At 45.8% G+C, this 27,277-nt stretch overlaps 1 protein-coding gene across 1 annotated transcript in view; it reads left to right on the forward strand.

Annotated features, from left to right (window-relative positions):
- Positions 1-768: 768 nt before the first annotated feature.
- MIPEP (mitochondrial intermediate peptidase) overlaps positions 769-27,277 on the forward strand; it is a 148,329-nt gene continuing 121,820 nt past the window's right edge. The window contains exons 1-2 of the mRNA XM_073583024.1: positions 769-1,015; positions 2,160-2,333. Of these exons, the coding sequence (XP_073439125.1) occupies positions 881-1,015; positions 2,160-2,333 (309 nt within the window). The 5' untranslated portion in view covers positions 769-880. The remainder of the gene's footprint in view (positions 1,016-2,159; positions 2,334-27,277) is intronic.

A 27,277-nucleotide genomic window follows, 5' to 3' on the forward strand; every position in this document is an offset into this window, starting at 1 on the left:
CAGTCCTCCACTCTCTCCTCAGCCCTCCTCTCATCAGTCCTCTACTCTCTCCTCAGCCCTCCTCTCATCAGTCCTCCACTCTCTCCTCAGCCCTCCTCTCATCAGTCCTCCACTCTCTCCTCAGCCCTCCTCTCATCAGTCCTCCACTCTCTCCTCAGCCCTCCTCTCATCAGTCTTCTACTCTCTCCTCAGCCCTCCTCTCATCAGTCCTCTACTCTCTCCTCAGCCCTCCTCTCATCAGTCCTCTACTCTCTCCTCAGCCCTCCTCTCATCAGTCCTCCACTCTCTCCTCAGTCCTCTACTCTCTCCTCAGCCCTCCTCTCATCAGTCTTCTACTCTCTCCTCAGCCCTCCTCTCATCAGTCCTCTACTCTCTCCTCAGCCCTCCTCTCATCAGTCCTCCACTCTCTCCTCAGCCCTCCTCTCATCAGTCCTCTACTCTCTCCTCAGCCCTCCTCTCCTCAGTCCTCCTCTCCTCAGCCCTCCTCTCCTCAGTCCTCCCCTCCTCAGTCCTCCCCTCCTCAGTCCTCCACTCTGTCCTCAGTCCTCCTCTCCTCAGCCCTCCTCTCCTCAGTCCTCCCCTCCTCAGTCCTCCACTCTGTCCTCAGTCCTCCCCTCCTCAGTCCTCCACTCTGTCCTCAGTCCTCCTCTCCTCAGCCCTCCTCTCCTCAGTCCTCCCCTCTCTCCTCAGCCCTCTCGTTGTCAGCAGAACTGTTTGCCGTCCTGAACATCGGGTCTGCAGTGCAGTCACACTGAAATGATGAGGCCCCGCCCCTTCCGGTGACCTCATCGCCTCGCAGGAGCCCCTCCATTCTAGCCTGTCCCAGTCCCGCAGGCGGCGGCGGTCAGTGCCGGGCGGCGTCCTCTGCTCCTCGGTCGCCATGCTGTCCCTGCGGCGGCTCCTGCGCTCCCTGCACCGCCCCGTGTGTCGCTCGGTCAGCACCGGCTGGTCTCCGGTCGGGGCCGCTTTCAATGTGAAGCAGCAGAGGAGGTTGGAGGTGTTCGGGAAGAACTCGGTGAGCGGCTGCAGACACGTGACTGCTGACCTATCACCCTCAGTCGTGACAGCACCGCGACCCCCCGGGGCAGGGCAGCCGCCATTACCAGGGCTGCAGGCTTCATCTATGCAACAGATAATTTACATTTTTAGAACAAATAACCCGGAAGGTTGGGGGATACAATGTCCATAAGCCCGCTCTGCACTCACTGTCATTAGAGAAGTTATTTGTATCATTTATAATTTGACTTTATTATATTTCTTAACTTTCCCCGAGGGCTTCACGATCTTTTTACGATGGTCCGTGTGAAAAATAACATGACTAGGCTGCAGCGTTCCCTGCGCTGACCCCATCAGACTCGCCTCTTAGAAGTCAATGGGCGCCCCCCCAAAAAAAAAAACGCGTGGGTCAGCCGTCGCTGCTCCCACCCAAAAAATGCAATAAAAGCTATTGAAAAGTTATCCGCGCCCCAATACTGTGCCGAAAAAGCCGACAACTCGTCGAGGCTCCGTCAGTGGAAAAATCAACACGAAAAGATTAAAAAAAACAGCAAAAAGTAAAGAAAAAAAAAAATATATATATATATACCCACACAAGCACGAGTTTGGTATTGCCATGTTTGCACCGAACTGATCACTAATATTGCAGAAACTAAAGAAAAAACTGCTTTGTTTTTCCCTTCACCCATGACAGCCCCCGTATATTCAGGGGTGCTGTCATGGGTTCCGGAAAAACCGGTGAGTAACCCTGGTGTTTTTCCTTACATTACATTTTTTTTTTTTTACATTAATGTAATAAAGGCGGAAATCAAAACTGATTCTGAAAAAAGTAAACTTGTGGCTCTTGAAAGAAGGGGGTGAAAAAAAACCAAAGTGCAGAAATGAAGTTGGGTGAGGTTACGTGGCTTATAATGGTCACTATATAGGGGTCTCGCGTCTCTGTGGGGGGCTGCTATTCTGGCAGACCTGAGCCATCCATTGGGTTATATAGAAATTAGAATAGTGCTGCGACTACCATGCGTGCCCGATGAGTGCAGTAGTAGGCGGCTGGTGGTTTGGTATTCCTCCCTATAGATCGCTGGTTTACAACCCCACAGACGTCCAGGTTCATCAGTTCTACCTCCTCCACTGACCTATAACGCTGCCTGTCTTTTATCCCGCAGGGTCTGTTCGGGGTCCCGGAACTGAGTTCTCCAGAGGGATTTCGGATCATTCAGGATAATGCCCTGCGAAAAACGGAGTCCCTAGTGGACAAAGTATGTACTACGCCTCCCAGCGCGGAGACCATCAAGATGTTTGACCAACTGAGCGACGAGCTGTGCAAAGTCGCCGACTTGGTGAGAATAAAAACTTAAAGGGGTTGTTCACCTTTTGGGGGGGACAATTGTTGTTATTTTTTTTTTAAAATGCTTTTAGTTGGGGATCAAAATTAATTTTTCAATTGGTCGTCTATAATTGCAAACATGATATTTAGCCCCAAATACCTGCAATAAAAATTTTTTGTAAAAAAAGTCCCTAAAGGCGGACGACCCCTTTAAAAAAAACCTTTTTAATCCTTATTTTGCAGTGAAGGAGTTTTCCAAAAATTCAAGTTATTTTTTTAGACTTTGTTCCTCCCTTTTTTTTTTTTTTACCTGGTTCAACTGAATGTAGGAAAACGTGTCCATCCTTCATCCAGTAGATAAAGGACTTTTTTTCATCCCAATGGGATTTCATGTGTCATCCATATGTCCATTTTTATATTCATGTGATCTCTTTTTTCAGTTTCCCTTTTTTTCCCACCCATGACGGTTGATGTGTGGGTTTTCTCTCAAAAACAGGTCAGAGAATTGCATTCTACAATTCTTTTTCATGCAAAACTGCCCCCATAAACTTCCATTGATCAGTGTGCTGTCAGTATGCCGTCCATTGTGAGTACAGACACCACGTGGACTAAAAACACTCAACAAGCCCTTCCTCCAAGGAACTCAAAGGGAATGGGGCTCAGGTTAAAGGGATTTGATTATTCCTAAAAAAAACTGGGACGTTCCAGCTGACGTTCCCGGGGCGCGTGCATAATGGCGCTGGTATGGACGATAGGCAGAGAATAAGGTGTTTTTTATTTTACATTGGGGTATATATTTAAGAAAGGGTTTTCCTAGCAGTGGACATCCTTTTTATGGTCTCTGTCAAAGATCACTGCCACGTGGGTCACACTGAGCCCACCACGCTGTTATCTTTGTGTCACAAACAGCTCTCTGCTGCCCCCTATCATCAGGGCAGTTATGGATTTGATCGATTAGCGGAGGAGGAGGCTGCTGCTGTTACCACTACTAGGCCAGTTATTGGGGAACTAACAGTGACTGGATTGTATATACACAACAGATTCCAACGCATGGAATATGTATATACCCGTTACGGTCACTGCCATCTCCGCAATACCAAAAGTAACTACTGGCCGCCACCACCAGGGTTGGACTGGCCCACGAGAGAACCGGAGAATCCTCCGGAGGGCCCTGGCTTTTCCTTCAGGAGAGTTCATATTGCAAACCTTGCAGTTGCTATTGGGCTCTTGAGTGGGGGCGAAAAGTGGGCCCTCAGAATCAAATCCTCCAGGGGGCTCAGTGTTCTTCAGTCTGACACTGGCCACCACCGATCGTTTACAGGCTGATGGGACACATACATATAGCGTATTGCCTTTCAGGAGTGCGGTTTACAGAACAAAAAGGAACAGAACAATTACATTTTATATTTAAGCCAGAAAGATAGGCAGTGTTTATAAAACGTATTCAAAAGATTTTACAAAGGGGACAAAACAATACATCATATACAATTATAAAAATAAAAGGATAAGCGAAAGGAAACAAATAAACCTGACTTCACTAAAATGGCTTCAGATTTATGGAGGGAAGCGCTCCTTATGAAAATGTCCATAAATGTGGATCAAGCCAACTCGGCGATGTGTCTTCTCTCATTGAACACAGATCAAACTTTACTTTGATTTGTTTTATTACAAATACTCAATGAGTGCTTGAGGCCTAAGTCTTATCTCGGTCGTAAAACTGCTTCTCCACATTCTTGGTGCACGGTCTCACATCTGTTAGCCATTAGGAGTTTCCTTAGCTACCTGATTCCAAAGGAGGTGGTCATCTACATAGTGTCATTTGAAGACAACTCATAGAGTCCAAGTTCTTTCTCTCATCTTCTGCAAGGATTTTAATTTTCTTTGTCTTTCTTGCTCAGGCACCGACCAATGCAAGTCGATGGCGTAGTTGACATAGGCGTTTCTGTGCACAAAACTTATGGTCCACGTGTAAACAAAAATCCCAGCATGCTCTACTGTGAGCCGTTTTTCAGATTCGTCTCGCCCATTAATTTCAAACTTAGTGGGTGCATGAAAAAAAATGGATGTCATACGTTGCAGTTATTAACACTGAAAACCTTCTATGACCTCTTATGGTTTTTATTATTGTAGAAATCAACACCAATTGTATACGGACGACAATACAGATTACTAATAATCAGTTTTTATTTATTCATTTTTTACTAGATGAAAAATGGACAATTTTACCTAATACTTGTCTGAATCCGGCCTTAAATGTCCTACAGTTACGTAACCACTGCTTTGGCCCTGTGTACAGCATTAGAAATTGGTTGTTGCACTCACACGATGTCACATTTGAAGTTGGGAAACCAATTTGTTCATGTTCATCTCTCTAGGCTTCTCACAATCCAGGAGAGAACTAGGACAGGTCTGTATGTAAAAAGAGAAAAAGAAATCTACATACAGACATAAAGCAGAAATTTTTAAAAGGAAAATGGCAAGTAATTCCATTGAGACCTTTTACATCTTCTATCTGTTGCTGCATTGCTGAGTAATTGGCATTGTCCTGCATATGCAAATGAGGTGTTAAGTGCTCTGGATGTGAAAGAGCCTCTGTCTCTCCTGGTTGTTTTGCCACACAGCAGCAGCCTCTATTGCTTGATTGGTAGCTCACTGTCTATGTGACATTGACCACTAGGTGAGGAAATATGACTGTGAGTGATCAATCCAGATAAGGATTCAGGTAAACAAGCTGGGTAGCCCTGTGACGTGCTCTGTCCTGCCTAGAGCCCCCAAAACTTAATTTACATATGAATAAAAAAATGCTAATTTCTCCGAAATGCAGCAACAGATAGAAGATGTAAAAGTATTGATGGGTTTAGATTTCAAAGACTTGCATATATCATATTTTGGTTTTGGGGGAGTTGATCTTACTGACATTTCCTTTAACGTAGGTCGCAAATCCGTAGCAAAAATTCATCAAAACCTACATGTAAAATCTTAATGCTGTTGCTGTAATCTGCTGATGATTTTCCATTCCAAAAGTACGTAGAAAATCCACAGTGTCTCCATCCTGTTTTACATGACGTACTCGGATATTCCCATCTTCCGTATTTGCTGTGACTGTTTCCCAGGTGCGATGCCGACGTACATGATGATAGCGCAAGTCTACACGAGCTGACAGCCGGCCTAGATTTCACGTTGTGGTGCAAGGACAACCAGGAGGCGTGCGGCTAGAGCACTGTTCACATCTGCTAACTTTCTATTAAGACTGTTGTAAGAAATTCCAGTGTTGTTACATTCCCTCAAAGTGTTGTACACAGCGGCATAACTTTTTGATGTCACTCTTCTCTATTGTGTTGTCCTTAGTAACTTCCAGAGAGAGACTATCAGCACAAAATGACTGTTCAAACCAAGCACAGTAACCCATGGCACCATCAGTGAGACTCCTTGTTTTTCATTAGTGATGAGTGAAGGTGCTGGGATAAGGTGTTATCCGCCATGCTCGGGTGCTAACCCAGTGTCTCCGGCGTGCTCGAATAATATGTTCTAGTCCCTGCGGCTGCATGTCTCACCGCTGTCGACACCCGCAACACATGCAGGGATAGCCTAACAGACAATCCCTGCATGTGTTGCGACTATCAAACAGCGGCGAGACATGCCGGTGCGGAGACTGGAACATATAATTCGAGCACGCTGAAGACACTGGGTTAGCACCTGAGCATGGCGGATAACACCTTATCCCAGCACCTTCACTCATCGCTACTTTCAATCTATCTCCTCTTCATTGATTGGCAGCTCTGGCTTTAAAGGGGTTGGAGGAGGGTGGAGATAGATGGAAAATAAGAGGTGCAGCCACTCCAAGGGTGCACCAAGCGCCTGTGCTTGATTTTCGCTTACAGCTTGTGTTGACAAGTTCTCATTAACTAGTGTGACTGATGGTCAATGATTAACCCCTTAATGACTGGAGCTTTTTCCGTTTTTCGCTCCCCTTCTTCCCAGAGCCATAACTTTATTTTTCCGTCAATATGGCCGTGTGAGGGCTCGTTTTTTATGGGACGAGTTGTACGTTTGAACATTACCATTTATTTTACCATGTCGTGTGCTCGAAAACGGGAAACAAATTCCAAGTGCGGTGAAATTGCAAAAAAAGTGCAATCCCACATTTGTTTTTTGCTTGGCTTTTTTGCTAGGTTCACTAAATGCTAAAACTGACCTGCCACTATGATTCTCCAGGTGATTACGAGTTCATAGACCCCAAACATGTCTAGGTTCTCTTTTATCTAAGTGGTGAAAAAAATTCCAAAGTTTGCTAAGAAAAAAAAAATTGCGCAATTTTCTGAGACGCGTAGCGTCTCCATTTTTCGTGATCTCGGGTTGGGTGAGGGCTTATTTTTTGCGTGCCAAGCTTTTAATGATGCCATGTATGTGCAGATACGATCTTTTGATCTCCCAATTCTGAATGCGGCGATACCTAATATATATACAGTACAGACCAAAAGTTTGGACACACCTTCTCATTCAAAGTGCTTTCTTTATTTTCATGACTATAACCTAGAATATAAGACATACAGCATTTTCAGTTGTTTCACACTTTTTTGTTAATTATATACTCGAATATAAGTCGAGATTTTCAGCCCAAAAAATTGGGCTGAAAGTCCCCCTCTCGTCTTATATTCGAGTCATATACAAAGGGGGGGAGGGGGGGCGGGGGTGTCAGGTCATACTTACCCGTCCTGACGCTGTGTCTTGAGCCCCCAGCTTCTCCCCGTGCTCTCTCTTCCTGCCTTCAGCGGTCACGTGGTGCCGCTCATTAAAACTCATGAATATGCGCATATTCATGAGTTTTAATGAGCGGTATCACATGACCGCTGAATGCAGGAAGAGAGAGCGCGGAGAAGCTGGGGACTCAAGCGACAGCGTCAGGACAGGTAAGTATAGCGATACTCACCTGTCCTGCGTCCATGGCTGCTTGCTGCTGTCTGTCATCGGTCAGTGACTTCAGACAGCAGAGGGCGCGGTGACGTGGTTAGTGCACGCCGCGCCCCCTGCAGTCTGAACGTCACTGACTGATGACGTGGCAGAGAGCGGTGAGCAGCCATGGACGCAGGACAGGTGAGAATCTGACACCCAGCGACGGAGAGGTGAGTATGTCATTTTTTTTTATTTTTACATGCAGCAGCAGCATGGGGGCAGCATATGAGGGAACAATCTATGGAGCTATTTGTGGGGGCAGCATATGAGGGAACAATCTATGGAGCTATTTGTGGGGGCAGCATATGAGGGAACAATCTATGGAGCTATTTATGGGGGCAGCATATGAGGGAACAATCTATGGAGCTTCTTGTGGGGGCAGCATATGGGGGAATAATCTATTGAGCATTTCCCACCCTAGACTTATACTCGAGTCAATAAGTTCTCCCAGTTTTTTGTGGCAATATTAGGGGGGTCGACTTATACTCGAGTATATACGGTAATTCCACATGTGTTAATTTATAGTTTTGATGCCTTCAGAGTGAATCTACAATTTTCATAGTCATGAAAATAAAGAAAACGCTTTGATTGAGAAGGTGTGTCCAAACTTTTGGTCTGTACTGTATGTGTGTGTGTATATATATATATGTATACATACACACACACACTATGACTTATCTCGGCTAAGATAAAGCCTAGATCCTCAGGCTACGTTAACACTATGGGCGTAGCCAGGATCAAACCTGGGGGGGGGGCAGAACCTCATACAGTTCTGCAGAATTTCATACTGCACACCTCAGCTTCTGCAGAACCTCATACTGCACACCCCTACACTTGAAAATAAAGCCTGCACCTTAAGAAGATGTGGTGGTAAATGCAGTTTATTTATTCCGACTATCAGTTGATGTTGATGTGTTACTGAACATGAGCAATGCCTGTCTTGGGCGTCCTTTTGGGCAGCTATGAGGTGTACCTGACTGGTGCTATGTAAATAAAAGGAGTGTTAGTCTGTGTGCTACCCGGCTTTCATTCTTTTTGGTACGGATAAGATATGGATAGACAGATATGGATAGATAGAGCAAATTTCTAATCTGCTTTTGCTATTGAAAACATTATCTATGAGCTCAAAAACCCCCGTTTTTTAAAAAGCTGATCGGCTTTTGCAACTGAAAAACGTATCCTCAAAAAACGCAGGAAAAACGCTGTGTGTGAATGTAGCCTTAGATCAGGAATAGAACAGACATTTCATAACTTTCCCAAATTCCTATGAAAAATTATTCAGCACATTCTGCATTGAACTACTGTACCCAATTTATTATATATTTTAGGAGTTGGTCCATTTTATACTGACTCCGACTCCACCAAAATGAGCTCCGACTCCACATCCCTGGTATCATTGCGGCCAATGGGTGCGCTAACGCATCTGTTACATAGCGTTAGTGCCGCTGTGTAACGGATCCCGTTGAACACAGGGCCATTAACGCAATGTGAACCTGGCCTAAGTCAGGACTGAGGAGGATTCAGGAGAACACTACAGGGAGCAGGATAGATGACGGCAGTTGTTGCTGCTAAGGGCTCATACTCACTTGCGAGAGACTCGCGTGATTCTTGTGCGAGTCTATCGCATGGAAACCTGGCACTACCGCCGGCACTGGGAGCGGAGCGTGCAGGAACATGTATTTCTATGCAGCCACACGCTCCGGTCCCAGTGCCGGCGGCAGTGCCAGGTTTCTATGCGAGAGACTCGCATGAGAATCACGCGAGTCTCTCGCAAGTGAGTATGAGCCCTTAGGGTAGGGTAAGTAATATATAGTGATTTTAGGCAAAACCTGTGGAGAGATCTAGGTCCAGCCCCAATCATATAGAGTTCAACTGACTTCACATTTGCATATTTTGGATGCACACGGATCCGTTTTCGTCTCCATTGACTTTCAGTGGTGACGGATGGGACTTGCATGTGCATCCAGTCGTCACCGTTTTCCCACGGATCCGTGTGTCTGCATATTTTATCAGACGCACAAAAGCGCAACTTGTTGCAGTTTTGTGTCATCTGAAAAACACGCAGGCACAGGGAGACGCACGGATCTGCGGTTACATGTCTGGAATTAACATGGAGCACGGATCCAGGAGAGTATGGATCCGTGTGCTTCTGTGTGCAGGGATCCGTTTTGCGGCACTGAGCATGCTCGGAAGCGAGGGATGTGCTGTATAGGAAAGTGATGAAACTGTATGGGAATAGTATGCAGACATAATGTAGACTATTTGTGCATGCCGATCTGTCATACAGTGATCTCTTCCGCCTCACTAGAAGAGCTTGTGCCCTATGTTATAGTGTGTTAATGTTAATAAAATGTATTGGGAGCATGTATATGACATGGGGACACCTGGTTAGGGGGTGCACAAGTGGTCTGCTTTCACAGTAGCGTTGTGGTACTGTGCGTTGTGAAGCATAGCAATCCTGATCCAAATTACATCCCTATACTTAACATAGGGACACACGGACCAGTGTTTGCATCAGGATGCATCATGTGCACCAACACATATCACAGCACTTACTAATGCATAAAGGACATGAACAAAAAATGCCACAATACATGTTAAGACTACAACCGAGGAGCAGGGGCCTGATCACAAGAGCTGACAATCTGAGGAAGCAGCAATGCTGAATAACAGTCTACACTGCGTCACTAGATCCTTATACAGGGGTATAATGAGGCCTCACTGTACAGGAGAGACCGGAGCGAGGAGCAGGGGCCTGATCACAAGAGCTGACAATCTGAGGAAACAGCAATGCTGAATAACAGTCTACACTGCGTCACTAGATCCTTATACAGGGGTATAATGAGGCCTCACTGTACAGGAGAGACCGGAGCGAGGATCAGGGGCCTGATCACAAGAGCTGACAATCTGAGGAAACAGCAATGCTGAATAACAGTCTACACTGCGTCACTAGATCCTTATACAGGTGTATAATGAGGCCTGACTGTACAGGAGAGACCGGAGCGAGGGGAAGAGTCTTGAGGAGATCATTTGCATATTCCCAGTGCCTTCTGGGATAAGTGAAGAGTCTCCGCGAGCTCAACGATCACTGGGTTTTGGCCGTTGCAGCTGAAAAGAGGAAATCGGAGAAACCAGGGGAAGAGTCTTGAGGAGATCATTTGCATATTCCCAGTGCCTTCTGGGATAAGTGAAGAGTCTCCGCGAGCTCAACGATCACTGGGTTTTGGCCGTTGCAGCTGAAAAGAGGAAATCGGAGAAACCAGGGGAAGAGTCTTGAGGAGATCATTTGCATATTCCCAGTGCCTTCTGGGATAAGTGAAGAGTCTCCGCGAGCTCAACGATCACTGGGTTTTGGCCGTTGCAGCTGAAAAGAGGAAATCGGAGAAACCAGGGGAAGAGTCTTGAGGAGATCATTTGCATATTCCCAGTGCCTTCTGGGATAAGTGAAGAGTCTCCGCGAGCTCAACGATCACTGGGTTTTGGCCGTTGCAGCTGAAAAGAGGAAATCGGAGAAACCAGGGGAAGAGTCTTGAGGAGATCATTTGCATATTCCCAGTGCCTTCTGGGATAAGTGAAGAGTCTCCGCGAGCTCAACGATCACTGGGTTTTGGCCGTTGCAGCTGAAAAGAGGAAATCGGAGAAACCAGGGGAAGAGTCTTGAGGAGATCATTTGCATATTCCCAGTGCCTTCTGGGATAAGTGAAGAGTCTCCGCGAGCTCAACGATCACTGGGTTTTGGCCGTTGCAGCTGAAAAGAGGAAATCGGAGAAACCAGGGGAAGAGTCTTGAGGAGATCATTTGCATATTCCCAGTGCCTTCTGGGATAAGTGAAGAGTCTCCGCGAGCTCAACGATCACTGGGTTTTGGCCGTTGCAGCTGAAAAGAGGAAATCGGAGAAACCAGGGGAAGAGTCTTGAGGAGATCATTTGCATATTCCCAGTGCCTTCTGGGATAAGTGAAGAGTCTCCGCGAGCTCAACGATCACTGGGTTTTGGCCGTTGCAGCTGAAAAGAGGAAATCGGAGAAACCAGGGGAAGAGTCTTGAGGAGATCATTTGCATATTCCCAGTGCCTTCTGGGATAAGTGAAGAGTCTCCGCGAGCTCAACGATCACTGGGTTTTGGCCGTTGCAGCTGAAAAGAGGAAATCGGAGAAACCAGGGGAAGAGTCTTGAGGAGATCATTTGCATATTCCCAGTGCCTTCTGGGATAAGTGAAGAGTCTCCGCGAGCTTAACGATCACTGGGTTTTGGCCGTTGCAGCTGAAAAGAGGAAATCGGAGAAACCAGGGGAAGAGTCTTGAGGAGATCATTTGCATATTCCCAGTGCCTTCTGGGATAAGTGAAGAGTCTCCGCGAGCTCAACGATCACTGGGTTTTGGCCGTTGCAGCTGAAAAGAGGAAATCGGAGAAACCAGGGGAAGAGTCTTGAGGAGATCATTTGCATATTCCCAGTGCCTTCTGGGATAAGTGAAGAGTCTCCGCGAGCTCAACGATCACTGGGTTTTGGCCGTTGCAGCTGAAAAGAGGAAATCGGAGAAACCAGGGGAAGAGTCTTGAGGAGATCATTTGCATATTCCCAGTGCCTTCTGGGATAAGTGAAGAGTCTCCGCGAGCTCAACGATCACTGGGTTTTGGCCGTTGCAGCTGAAAAGAGGAAATCGGAGAAACCAGGGGAAGAGTCTTGAGGAGATCATTTGCATATTCCCAGTGCCTTCTGGGATAAGTGAAGAGTCTCCGCGAGCTCAACGATCACTGGGTTTTGGCCGTTGCAGCTGAAAAGAGGAAATCGGAGAAACCAGGGGAAGAGTCTTGAGGAGATCATTTGCATATTCCCAGTGCCTTCTGGGATAAGTGAAGAGTCTCCGCGAGCTCAACGATCACTGGGTTTTGGCCGTTGCAGCTGAAAAGAGGAAATCGGAGAAACCAGGGGAAGAGTCTTGAGGAGATCATTTGCATATTCCCAGTGCCTTCTGGGATAAGTGAAGAGTCTCCGCGAGCTCAACGATCACTGGGTTTTGGCCGTTGCAGCTGAAAAGAGGAAATCGGAGAAACCAGGGGAAGAGTCTTGAGGAGATCATTTGCATATTCCCAGTGCCTTCTGGGATAAGTGAAGAGTCTCCGCGAGCTCAACGATCACTGGGTTTTGGCCGTTGCAGCTGAAAAGAGGAAATCGGAGAAACCAGGGGAAGAGTCTTGAGGAGATCATTTGCATATTCCCAGTGCCTTCTGGGATAAGTGAAGAGTCTCCGCGAGCTTAACGATCACTGGGTTTTGGCCGTTGCAGCTGAAAAGAGGAAATCGGAGAAACCAGGGGAAGAGTCTTGAGGAGATCATTTGCATATTCCCAGTGCCTTCTGGGATAAGTGAAGAGTCTCCGCGAGCTCAACGATCACTGGGTTTTGGCCGTTGCAGCTGAAAAGAGGAAATCGGAGAAACCGCGCGCCTGTCAGCGCGCGAATTTTGGCTCATCTTTCATCTTTTTAAGAAATCTCAAGATGGAAGAGGCCAGGAGCCATTTGGTGAGCTGCATTTCTTGCTACATGTTCACAGATTTACCAGTGGAAAAGCCAAACTTCACATGCCACAAATGCAAGCTTGTGACCCTGTTGGAGGAAAAGTTGCAAAATCTCGAAGAGAGGTTAGCTACGTTGAAGATCATTAAGGAAGGTGAAGAGTTCTTGGACAGAGCAGAATTATCTCTTCATGTTACAGAAAGAGAAGAAATTCGAAGTGCACCTGAAGAAACAGAGGAATGGAGACATGTGACCCAGAGAAGCAGGAGGATCAGGAGGCAGTCAGCACCCATACTGCTCAGAAACCAGTACCAGGCTCTCACGCAGGAAAACGATGAAGAAATACATCAGGATAAGACTTTGCCAACAAACAGCAACCTTGTACGCCTTCAGAGTCCTCCTGGATGGAGAAAGAAAAATGTTGTGAAGAAGAAACGGAGAGTGGTGGTCATGGGGGATTCCCTGTTGAGAGGAACAGAGGCCGCTATCTGCAGACCGGATATAACTTCAAGAGAAATGTGCTGTCTTCCAGGTGCAAAAATTAAAGATGTGTCTGACAGGATATCAGGACTCTTCAGACCTACAGATGACTACCCATTCCTGCTACTACATGTGGGGACAAATGACACCGCAAGAAACGACCTGGAAACCATCTGCAGAGACTTTGAAGACTTAGGCAAGAAAGTGAAAGAACTGGGAGCGCAGGTGGTCTTCTCTTCCATCCTCCCAGTGGATGGCCATGGAACAAGGAGGTGGAATAAGATTCTGCAGGTGAACAACTGGCTACGTCGATGGTGCCGTCAGCAACGATTTGGATTTCTGGATCACGGAGTGAACTACTTATACGATGGACTACTTGCTAGAGATGGGGTGCACCTTACGAAGACTGGAAAGCAGGTATTTGGAAGTCGCCTTGCTACACTTGTAAGGAGAGCTTTAAACTAGAACAACATGGGAAGGGAAGCAAAAGACCAGAAAAAGCCATACACCTGACAAATGCTACTGAGAACTCTGCTATTAGAAGTGGAAAGGAAGAACAAAGACGAAAGAATCTAATTAAAAAAAATATTGGAGAAAGGGAAACCAATCACAAACTAAAATGTTTCTATACTAATGCACAAAGCATGGGCAACAAACAAGGAGAATTGGAACTACTAACACAGGAAAAGAAATATGATGTCATTGGAATCACTGAAACTTGGTGGGACAATACACATGATTGGAATACAAGACTAGAAGGATACAACTTATTTGCAAGAAACAGACTTGATAAACGAGGAGGGGGTGTCGCATTGTATGTTAGAAATGCGTATATCTGCACAGAGATTGAAGCTTCAGAGACTGGGAGTTCTGTGGAAACTGTCTGGGTAAGAATACAAGGACAGAACAATGGAAAGGACACCATTGTAGGCATTTACTACAGGCCGCCTGTGCAAGCTGAAGATATGGATGAACTCTTTATGCATCAAATGGCCAAGTTCTCCAAAAAATATGACATAGTTGTCATGGGAGATTTCAACTATCCAGACATTTGTTGGGAATCTCTCTCAGGCAAAACTAACAGGTCAAGGAAATTCTTATCCTCTCTTGCTGACAACTTTATCTTCCAAAAGGTAAAGGAGAAAACAAGGGGAACTGCTACCTTGGATCTAATCCTTATAAACAGGGAGGAAATGGTTGAGGAGGTAAAAGTGGCTGGGACCCTAGGAGGTAGCGACCATGCTATTTTAGAATTTTGGATAACTAGAGGCGGAAGACCTGTGAAGACTCAGACGTCAAGGTTAGATTTCAGAAAGGCAGATTTTAAGGGATTCAGAAAGAGAATTGGAGGGATCCAATGGCTGGATATCCTTAAAGACAAAAATGTCCAGGAAGGATGGGAAATCTTGAAAAATGAAATTCTCAAAGCACAGTTGTTAACAATTCCGAAAAGAGGGAAGAATAGGAAGCATTTAAGGAAACCAGGATGGATGAACACAGAACTTAAGCACATGCTAAAAAGGAAGCAAAAAATGTTTATAAAATGGAAAGAAGGAGGCATATCTAAAGAAGAATATAATGCTGTCTGCAGAACCTGCAAGGCACAAATCAGATTAGCTAAAGCTGAAAATGAATTGAGGCTTGCAAGAGATGTCAAAAGCAATAATAAAGGATTTTGGGGATATGTCAAAAGTAAAAGAAAAGTCAAAGATGCTATAGGATTTTTACAGGATGAAAATGATGAAATGGTAAGACAGGATGTTGAGAAGGCTGAACTTTTAAATTCCTATTTTGCATCTGTTTTCTCTCAGAAAGGAAATGTAACATCAACTGTTATTCACTGTCCTATTAAGGGAATAGAAGAATCCAGGATATCTATAAACAGAAAGATAGTGAGGAAACACTTAGCTAACCTAAATGTATTCAAGTCTCCAGGTCCAGATGAATTACACCCCAGAGTACTGAAGGAGATAGCAGAAGAAATTTTTGAACCCCTCTCCATAATCTTTGAAAATTCTTGGAGAACAGGAGAAGTGCCAGAAGACTGGAGAAGAGCAAATGTTGTTCCTATCTTCAAAAAGGGGAAGAAGGTGGACCCAGGCAACTATAGGCCGGTGAGTCTGACTTCTATACCAGGAAAGATCTTTGAACAAATTATTAAACAACATGTATGTCAATACCTGGATAAGAATGAAGTGATTAAACAGAGTCAGCATGGGTTTGTAACTAATAAGTCATGTCAGACTAATTTAATTTCGTTCTATGATGGTATTACTGATTGGGTGGATCAAGGAAATGCTGTAGATATAGTATATCTTGACTTCAGCAAAGCATTTGACAAAGTCTCTCATACAATCCTTATTGAAAAAATGACTAAGTATGGAATGGACAAGGCAACTGTTAGGTGGATTCATAACTGGCTTAGTGATCGGACCCAAAGAGTGGTCGTAAATGGCTGCACATCCAGTTGGAAGAATGTCTCAAGTGGGGTACCACAGGGCTCTGTCCTGGGCCCTGTATTGTTCAACATCTTTATCAACGATTTAGATGAAGGAATTGAGGGTAAACTGATTAAATTTGCTGATGACACAAAGCTAGGAGGGATAGCTAATACTAGAGAAGAGAGAGAGAGGATTCAAAAAGATTTAAATAAACTGGAGAAGTGGGCAGCAACTAACAGAATGGTTTTTAACAGGGAGAAATGCAAAGTACTACATCTGGGCAATAAAAATGAAAAAAGCATATATAGAATGGGAGGAATAGGGCTAAGTGACAGCACATGTGAAAAAGACTTGGGTATACTAATAGATCACAGACTGAATATGAGTCAACAGTGTGATGCAGCAGCAAAAAAGGCAAATGCAATTCTAGGATGTATTAACAGAAGCATACAGTCTAGATCACGTGAAGTAATTATTTCCCTCTACTCCTCTTTGGTCAGACCTCATCTGGAATATTGTGTCCAATTTTGGGCACCACATTTTAAAAAAGACATCAACAAACTGGAGCAAGTTCAGAAAAGAGCGACCAGAATGGTGACCGGTCTGCAAACCCTGTCTTATGAGGAAAGGTTGCAGGATTTGGGAATGTTTAGTTTGCAAAAGAGAAGACTGAGAGGAGACTTAATAGCTGTCTACAAATATCTAAAGGGCTGTCACATTGTAGAAGGATCAACTTTATTCTCATTTGCACAAGGAAAGACTAGAAGCAATGGGATGAAGCTGAATGGGAGGAGACACAGATTAGATATTAGAAAAAACTTTTTGACAGTTAGAGTGATCAATGAGTGGAACAGGCTGCCACGAGAAGTGGTGAGTTCTCCTTCAATGGAAGTCTTCAAACAAAGGCTGGACAGACATCTAACTGGGATGATTTAGCGAATCCTGCTTTGAGCAGGGGGTTGGACCAGATGGCCCAGGAGGTCCCTTCCAACTCTACGATTCTATGATTCTATGATTCTATGATTCTATGAGCCGGGGCCTGATCACAAGAGCTGACAATCTGTGGAAACAGCAATGCTGAATAACAGTCTACACTGCGTCACTAGATCCTTATACAGGTGTATAATGAGGCCTGACTGTACAGGAGAGACCGGGCGAGGATCGGGGGCCTGATCACAAGAGCTGACAATCTGTGGAAACAGCAATGCTGAATAACAGTCTACACTGCGTCGCTAGATCCTTATACAGGTGTATAATGAGGCCTCACTGTACAGGAGAGACCGGGCGAGGATCGGGGGCCTGATCACAAGAGCTGACAATCTGAGGAAACAGCAATGCTGAATAACACTCTACACTGCTTCACTAGATCCTTATACAGGGGTATAATGAGGCCTCACTGAACAGGAGAGACGGGAGTGAGGAGACGGGGCCTGATCACAAGAGCTGACAATCTGAGGAAACAGCAATGCTGAATAACAGTCTACACAGCGTCACTAGATCCTTATACAGGGGTATAATGAGGCCTCACTGTACAGGAGAGACCGGGCGAGGATCGGGGGCCTGATCACAAGAGCTGACAATCTGAGGAAACAGCAATGCTGAATAACAGTCTACACTGTGTCACTAGATCCTTATACAGGGGTATAATGAGGCCTCACTGTACAGGAGAGACCGGGCGAGGATCGGGGGCCTGATCACAAGAGCTGACAATCTGAGGAAACAGCAATGCTGAATAACAGTCTACACTGTGTCACTAGATCCTTATACAGGGGTATAATGAGGCCTCACTGTACAGGAGAGACCGGAGCGAGGAACAGGGGCCTGATCACAAGAGCTGACAATCTGAGGAAACAGCAATGCTGAATAACAGTCTACACTGCGTCACTAGATCCTTATACAGGAGTATAATGAGGCCTCACTGTACAGGAGAGACCGGAGCGAGGAGCAGGGGCCTGATCACAAGAGCTGACAATCTGTGGAAACAGCAATGCTGAATAACAGTCTACACTGCGTCACTAGATCCTTATACAGGTGTATAATAAGGCCTCACTGTACAGGAGAGATCGGAGCGAGGAGCCGGGGCCTGATCACAAGAGCTGACAATCTGTGGAAACAGCAATGCTGAATAACAGTCTACACTGCGTCGCTAGATCCTTATACAGGTGTATAATGAGGCCTCACTGTACAGGAGAGACCGGAGCGAGGAGCCGGGGCCTGATCACAAGAGCTGACAATCTGAGGACACAGCATTGCTGAATAACAGTCTACACTGCGTCACTAGATCCTTATACAGGGGTATAATGAGGCCCTCACTGTACAGGAGTGACCGGAGCGAGGAGCAGGGGCCTGATCACAAGAGCTGACAATCTGAGGAGACAGCAATGCTGAATAACAGTCTACACTGCATCACTAGATCCTTATACAGGTGTATAATGAGGCCTCACTGAACAGGAGAGACGGGAGTGAGGAGACGGGGCCTGATCACAAGAGCTGACAATCTGAGGAAACAGCAATGCTGAATAACAGTCTACACTGTGTCACTAGATCCTTATACAGGTGTATAATGAGGCCTCACTGTACAGGAGAGACCGGGCGAGGATGGGGGGCCTGATCACAAGAGCTGACAATCTGTGGAAACAGCAATGCTGAATAACAGTCTACACTGCGTCGCTAGATCCTTATACAGGGGTATAATGAGGCCTCACTGTACAGGAGAGACTGGGCGAGGAGCAGGGGCCTGATCACAAGAGCTGACAATCTGAGGAAACAGCAATGCTGAATAACACTCTACACTGCGTAACTAGATCCTTATACAGGTGTATAATGAGGCCTCACTGTACAGGAGAGACCGGGCGAGGATGGGGGGCCTGATCACAAGAGCTGACAATCTGTGGAAACAGCAATGCTGAATAACAGTCTACACTGCGTCGCTAGATCCTTATACAGGTGTATAATGAGGCCTCACTGTACAGGAGAGACTGGGCGAGGAGCAGGGGCCTGATCACAAGAGCTGACAATCTGTGGAAACAGCAATGCTGAATAACAGTCTACACTGCGTCGCTAGATCCTTATACAGGGGTATAATGAGGCCTCACTGTACAGGAGAGACTGGGCGAGGAGCAGGGGCCTGATCACAAGAGCTGACAATCTGAGGAAACAGCAATGCTGAATAACACTCTACACTGCGTAACTAGATCCTTATACAGGTGTATAATGAGGCCTCACTGTACAGGAGAGACCGGGCGAGGATGGGGGGCCTGATCACAAGAGCTGACAATCTGTGGAAACAGCAATGCTGAATAACAGTCTACACTGCGTCGCTAGATCCTTATACAGGTGTATAATGAGGCCTCACTGTACAGGAGAGACTGGGCGAGGAGCAGGGGCCTGATCACAAGAGCTGACAATCTGTGGAAACAGCAATGCTGAATAACAGTCTACACTGCGTCGCTAGATCCTTATACAGGGGTATAATGAGGCCTCACTGTACAGGAGAGACTGGGCGAGGAGCAGGGGCCTGATCACAAGAGCTGACAATCTGAGGAAACAGCAATGCTGAATAACACTCTACACTGCGTAACTAGATCCTTATACAGGTGTATAATGAGGCCTCACTGTACAGGAGAGACCGGGCGAGGATGGGGGGCCTGATCACAAGAGCTGACAATCTGTGGAAACAGCAATGCTGAATAACAGTCTACACTGCGTCGCTAGATCCTTATACAGGTGTATAATGAGGCCTCACTGTACAGGAGAGACTGGGCGAGGAGCAGGGGCCTGATCACAAGAGCTGACAATCTGAGGAAACAGCAATGCTGAATAACACTCTACACTGCGTCACTAGATCCTTATACAGGTGGAGAATGAGGCCCTCACTGTACAAGAGAGACCGGAGCGAGGAGCAGGGGCCTGATCACAAGAGCTGACAATCTGAGGAAACAGCAATGCTGAATAACAGTCTACACTGCGTCACTAGATCCTTATACAGGGGTATAATGAGGCCTCACTGTACAGGAGAGAGCGGAGCGAGGAGCAGGGACCTGATCACAAGAGCTGACAATCTGAGGAAACAGCAATGCTGAATAACAGTCTACACTGCGTCACTAGATCCTTATACAGGTGGAGAATGAGGCCCTCACTGTACAAGAGAGACCGGAGCGAGGAGCAGGGGCCTGATCACAAGAGCTGACAATCTGAGGAAACAGCAATGCTGAATAACAGTCTACACTGCGTCACTAGATCCTTATACAGGTGGAGAATGAGGCCCTCACTGTACAAGGGAGACCGGAGCGAGGAGTGGGGGCCTGATCACACTGGGCAAAACTGTCACTGAAAAAGACCTGGGTGTATGGGTGGACGACAAACTCACATTTATTGGCCAGTGTCAGGCAGCTGCTGCAAAGACAAATAAAATAATGGGATGCATTAAAAGAGGCATAGATGCTCATGAGGAGAACATAATTTTACCTCTATATAAGTCACTAGTGCGACCACACTTAGAATACTGTGTACAGTTCTGGTCTCCGGTGTATAAGAAAGACATAGCTGAACTGGAGTGGGTGCAGAGAAGAGCGACCAAGGTTATTAGGGAACTAGGGGGTCTGCAATACCAAGACAGGTTATTACACTTGGGGTTATTTAGTTTGGAGAATCGAAGGCTTAGGGGTGATCTTATTACCATGTATAAATATATGTGGGGACAATACAAAGACCTTTCTAATGATCTTTTTACTCTTAGACCTGTGACGGGGACAAGGGGGCATCCTCTACGTCTGGAGGAAAGAAGGTTTAAGCATACTCACAGACGCGGATTCTTTACTGTAAGAACAGTGAGACTATGGAACTCTCTGCCATATGATGTTGTAATGAGTGATTCCCACTAAAATTTAAGAAGGGACTGGATGCCTTTCTTGAAAAGTATAATATTACAGGGTATATACACTAGCTTCCTTAATATTGCGTTGATCCAGAGAGCTAGTCTGATTGCCGTATGTGGAGTCGGGAAGGAATTTTTTTCCCCAATGTGAAGCTTATTGTTTGCCACATGGGTTTTTTTACCTTCCTCTGGATCAATATGTTAGGGCAAGTTAGGACAGGATATGGGTTGAACTAGATGGACTTAGTCTCCCTTCAACCTTAATAGTTATGTTACTATGTTACAAGAGCTGACAATCTGAGGAAACAGCAATGCTGAATAACAGTCTACACTGCGTCACTAGATCCTTATACAGGGGTATAATGAGGCCTCACTGCACAGGAGAGACCGGAGCGAGGAGTGGGGGCCTGATCAGAAGAGCTGATAATCTGAGGAAACAGCAATGCTGAATGTTAGGCGTCAGGTTTCTGCATCTGCTCTGCAAGAATCCAGAGCCTCACATTCTGCGGTCTCCTGCTGTCTATCTACCCCAGAGGAGATCGCTTTGCAGCAGATCGCTCCAGAGACTAAGTCCCTCTGTTCTCCTACTGGGCATGCTCACGAGACGATCTCCCATTGGAGATCGGGAGTCATGTGCCCAGGTCCTGCTCCAGATCTCATTGGTCCATCTCGGAGATCTGGAAGCTTCCGGAAGGTCTCGGCTATTAAAAGCGCGCATGACCGTTCGGCCATGCGCTAGTATAGTCTCTAGTTGCTACTGTGTGAATGATGATGGATGTATGAACCTGCGAATGACTCATTAAGATTCCCTTTCTCTGATATTACGAATGTGTACAGGGACTTAGATTAGAGTCAGCGCCAGCGCGTGGCAAGCCTCATGCCACTACAGTAACATCCACAGTGCTAGCGTCCGACATTGCGTCTGCTTCCTTGCTTTGTCGATTAGCGGCAGTGTCCTACGCCGCGCTGCAGTTGCAGCCCTCTTTGGCGTCCGCAGTTGCGACGCCGTACGCACGGTAGGTCTAGACGGACGCAGCTCCTCTGTCTTGGGTCCTGCTCCTGTGATCGGATACCGTGTGTGCATTTACCTGAGACCTGTGACACTAACAGGCTCAGCCTTTTGTGTTTACCTCTGCTGACATCTGTGAGCAAACAGAGATTGCTTACCGCACTTGGGTGACGTTCAACCCGCGTCCGTATTTCCGCCATATTGCTCGTCTGTCACTACTTAGCAGCAGTGTTCACACCTACTGCACGGTGGACCCCGAGCGGCGAACGCACTTTATTATTTTTATTTAGTGCGTTCCGCCGTTCCTAACAGCTGAATAACAGTCTACACTGCGTCACTAGATCCTTATACTGGGGTATAATGAGGCCTCACTGTACAGGAGAAACCGGAGCGAGGAGCAGAGGCCTGATCACAAGAGCTGACAATCTGAGGAAGCAGCAATGCTGAATAACAGTCTACACTGCGTCACCTGATCTTTATACAGGGATATAATGAGGCCTCACTGTACAGGAGAGACCGGAGCGGGGCCTGATCACAAGAGCTGACAATCTGAGGAAACAGCAATGCTGAATAACAGTCTACAGTGCGTCACTAGATCCTTATACTGGGGTGTAATGAGGCCTCACTGTACAGGAGAGATCGGAGCGAGGAGCAGAGGCCTGATCACAAGAGCTGACAATCTGAGGAAGCAGCAATGCTGAATAACAGTCTACACTGCGTCACCTGATCTTTATACAGGGGTATAATGAGGCCTCACTGTACAGGAGAGACCGGAGCGGGGCCTGATCACAAGAGCTGACAATCTGAGGAAACAGCAATGCTGAATAACAGTCTACAGTGCGCCACTAGATCCTTATACTGGGGTGTAATGAGGCCTCACTGTACAGGAGAGACCGGAGGGAGGAGCAGGGGCCTGATCACAAGAGCTGACAATCTGAGGAAGCAGCAATGCTGAATAACAGTCTACACTGCGTCCCTAGATCCTTATACAGGTGTATAATGAGGCTCTCACATTACAGGCAAAGACCTAGAACGAGGACTATGTAAAACGGATTTCTATTTAAAAAAAGAGCCGGCTCTTTATGGTTAGCGGAGCCGAATGAGCTGGATCACCAAAAAGAGCCGAACTTCCCTTCACTAGTTGGATCCAAAGATCTCAAATTTGGACTCATCAGACCAAAGCACAGATTTCCACTGGTCTAATGTCCATTCCTTCTGTTCTTTAGCCCAAACAAGTCTCTTCTGCTTGTTGCCTGTCCTTAGCAGTGGTTTCCTAGCAGTTGTTTTACAATGAAGGCCTGCTGCACAAAGTCTTCTCTTAACAGTTGTTGTAGAGATGTGTCTGCTGCTAGAACTCTGTGTGGCATTGACCTGGTCTCTAATCTGAGCTGCTGTTAACCTGCGATTTCTGAGGCTGGTGACTCGGATGAACTTATCCTCTGCAGCAGAAGTGACTCTTGGTCTTCCTTTCCTGGGGTGGTCCTCTTGGGAGCCAGTTTCTTTGTAGCGCTTGATGATTTGTGCCACTGCACTTGGGGACACTTTCAAAGTTTTCCCAATGTTTTGGACTGACTGACCTTCATTTCTTAAAGTAATGATGGCCACTCGTTTTTCTTTACTTAGCTGCTTTTTTCTTGCCATAATACAAATTCTAACAGTCTATTCAGTAGGACTATCAGCTGTGTATCCACCAGACTTCTGCACAACACAACTGATGGTCCCAACCCCATTTATAAGGCAAGAAATCTCACTTATTAACCCCTTCCTGACATCCGACGTACTATCCCGTCCATGGGACCCGGGCCCCTATGCCCATGGACGGGATAGTACGTCTACCGCGATCAGCGGCGCCCACGTGGTGAGCGCCGCTGATCGCGGCCGGGTGTCAGCTGATTATCACAGCTGACACCCGGCACAATGTGTCAGGGGTGGTCACGGACCGCCCCCGACACGTTAACCCCTTGCACACCGCGATCAACCATGATCGCGGTGTACCGGGGGTTAAAGGGAAGCATCGGCAGGGAGGGGGCTCCCTCCGTGCTTCCCTGAGCCCCCCACGGCAGCACAATGTGCAGCGCTGCTGCGGGGGGCTCCTTTCCTGCAGGCCCCCGAATCCAAGATGGCAACGGGGGCCTGCAGGAAGCTGGCTTCCTCAGTGCCTGCAAAGCGCAGGCATGAGGAAGTCTGCAGCAGTGCCTGTGACAGATCGCTGATCTGTCACAGTGATCTGTGATGTGACAGATCAGCGATCATCTGTCACAGGACAGTGATGTCCCACCTGGGACTATTTAATAAAGTTAAAAAAAAGTGTTAAAATAATTTTTAAAAAATCGCCAAATAAATTAGAAAAAAAAAAAAATATTCCCCCAAATAAATCCATTTTTTGGAAATAAAAAAAAAACAATAAACGTACACATAATAGGTATCGCCGCGTCCGTAACGACCCGCCCTATAAAACTGTCCCATTAGTTAACCCTTTTAGCAAACCCCTTAAAAAATAAAAATATAAAACGAAGCAAAAAATAATGATTTATTATCATACCGCCAAACAATAAGTGTAATAACGCGCGATCAAAAAGACGCATATAAATATCCATGGTACCGCAAAAAACGAGCCGCCACACAGCATCATCAGCGAAAAAATAAAAAAGTTATAGCTCGCAGAATAAAGCGATGCAAAAATAATTATTTTTTATATAAAATAGTTTTCATTGCATAAAACCGACAAAACATAAAAAAACGACCTAAATGAGGTATCTCTGTAACCGTACTGACCCGAGGAATAAAACCGCTTTATCAATTTTACCGCACGCGGAACGGTGTAAATGCACCCCCCCAAAAGAAATTCATGAAACGCTGTTTTTTGTTCATTCTGCGTCCCAAAAATCGGAATAAAAAGCGATCAAAAAATGTCACGTGCCCGAAAATGATATTAATAAAAACGCCAACTCGTCCCGCAAAAAATAAGACCTCACATGACTCGGTGGGTCAAAATACGGAAAAATTAAAGCTCTCAATATGTGGTGATGCAAAAACTATTTTTACAATAAAAAGCGTCTTTTAGCGTGCGACAGCCGCCAAACATAAAAACCGCCATAAATAGTAAATCAAACCCCCCGTTATCACCCCCTTAGTTAAGGAAAAATAATAAAATAAAAAAAATGTATTTATTTCCATTTTTCCATTAGGGTTAGGGCTAGGGTTGTGGTTAGGGCTGAGATTAGGGTTAGGGGTGTGTTGGGGTTAGGGTTGGAGTTAGAATTGGGGGGTTTCCACTGTTTGGGCACATCAGGGGCTCTCCAAATGCAACATGGCGTCTGATCTCAATTCCAGCCAATTCTGAGTTGAAAAAGTCAAATGGTGCTCCTTCCCTTCCAAGCTCTGCCATGCGCCCAAACAGTGTTTTACCCCCACATGTAGGGTATCAGCCTACTCAGGACAAATTGCAAAACAATTTTTGGGGTCCAATTTCTCCTGTTACCCTTAGGAAAATAAAAAATTGTTGGCAAAAATATCATTTTTGTGGGAAAAAAATGATTTTTTTATTTTCACGGCCGAGCGTTATAAACTTCTGTGAAGCACTTGGGGGTTCAAAGTGCTCACCACACATCCAGATAAGTTCCGTGGGGGGTCTAGTGTCCAAAATGGGGTCACTTGTGGGGAGTTTCAATAGTTTAGGTACATCAGGGGCTCTCCAAACGCACATGATACCCGCAGAGCAATCCATCAAAGTCTGCATTCCAAAACGTCACTGCTTCCCTTCCGAGCCCCGACGTGTGTCCATACAGTAGTTTTCTCCCACATATGGGGTGTCAGCGTACTCATGACAAATTGGACAACAACTTTTGGGGTCCAGTTTCTCCTGTTACCCTTGGGAAAATGAAAAAATTGGGGACTAATTGATCATGTTTGTGGAAAAAATACGATTTTTTTATTTTCATGCCCGGGCATTATAAACTTCTGTGAAGCCCTTGGGGGTTCAAAGTGCTCACCACACATCTAGATAAGTTCCTTAGGGGGTCTCTTTTCCAAAATGGGGTCATTTGTGGGGGTTTCCACTGTTTAGGTACATTAGGGGCTCTCCAAAGGCAACATGACACCCGCAGAACATTCCCTTAAAAGTCTGCATTCCAAAACGTCACTACTTCCCTTCCTAGCCCCGACGTGTGTCCATACAGTAGTTTTCTTCCACATATGGGGCGTCAGCGTACTCAGGACAAATTAGACAACAACTTTTGGGGTTCAATTTCTCCTGTTACCCTTGGGAAAATAAAAAAAATTGGGGACTAATTGATCATGTTTGTGGAAAAAATACGATTTTTTTTATTTTCATGCCCTGGCATTATAAACTTCTGTGAAGCCCTTGGGGGTTCAAAGTGCTCACCTCACATCTAGATAAGTTCCTTAGGGGGTCTAGTTTTCAAAATGGGGTCATTTGTGGGGGGTTTCCACTGTTTAGGTACATTAAGGGCTCTCCAAAGGCAACATGACACCCGCAGAACATTCCCTCAAAGTCTGCATTCCAAAATGTCACTACTTCCCTTCCGAGCCCCGACGTGTGTCCATACAGTAGTTTTCTCCCACATATGGGGTGTCAGTGTACTCAGGACAAATTGGACAACAACTTTTGGGGTTCAATTTCTCCTGTTACCCTTGGGAAAATAAAAAAAAATGGTGACTAAAAGATCATGTTTGTGGAAAAAATCTGAATTTTTTATTTTCACGCCCGGACGTTATAAACTTCTGTGAAGCACTGGGGGGTTCAAAGTGCTCACCACACATCTAGATAAGTTCCTTGGGGGGTCTAGTTTACAAAATGTTGTCATTTGTGGCGGGTTTCCACTGTTTAGGTACATCAGGGGTTTTCCAATCGCGACATGGTGTCCGATCTCAATTCCAGCCAAAAACGTCAAATGGCGCTGCTTCCCTTCCGAGCTCTGCCATGCGCCCAAATAGTGGTTTACCCCCACATGTGGGATATCAGCGTACTCAGGACAAATTGCACAATAACTTTTAGGGTCCTGTTACCCTTGGAAAAATAAGAATTGAGGGTGAAAAGATCATTTTTGTGGAAAAAATATGATTTTTTAATTGTACTGCTGTACGTTATAAACTTCTGTAAAGCCCTTGTTCAATGTTCTCACCACATATCTAGATAAGTTCCTTGGGTGGTCTAGTTTCTAAAATGGGGGGTCACTTGTAGGGGGTTTCCACTGTTTAGGTACACCAGGGACTCTCCAAACGTGACATGGCGTCCGATCTGAATTCCAGCCAATTTTGCATTGAAAAAGTCAAACGGCGCTCCTTCCATTCTGAGCTCTGCCATGCACCGAAACAGTCGTTCCCCCCCCCCCCCCCCCCCCCCCACATATCAGGTATCAGCGTACTCAGGACAAATTGCACAATAACTTTTGCAGTCCAATTTCTCCTGTTACCCTTGGTAAAATAAAAAAAATTGAACCTGAAGTATTTTTTTTGTGAAAAAAAGTTAGATGTTCATTTTTTTTTTAAATATTCAAAAAAATTCCTGTGATGCACCTAAAGGGTTAAAAAACTTCTTGAGTGTGGTTTTGAGCACCTTAAGGGGTGCAGTTTTTAGAATGGTGTCACTTTTGGGTATTTTCTATCATATAGACCCCTCAAAGTGGCTTCAAATGTGATGTCCTAAAAATAAAATGGTGTTGT

Source organism: Dendrobates tinctorius, unplaced genomic scaffold (genome assembly GCF_039654945.1).
Source record: "Dendrobates tinctorius isolate UK_male_01 unplaced genomic scaffold, ASM3965494v1 ptg000075l, whole genome shotgun sequence".
In the NCBI taxonomy this organism is placed as follows: domain Eukaryota; kingdom Metazoa; phylum Chordata; class Amphibia; order Anura; family Dendrobatidae; genus Dendrobates; species Dendrobates tinctorius.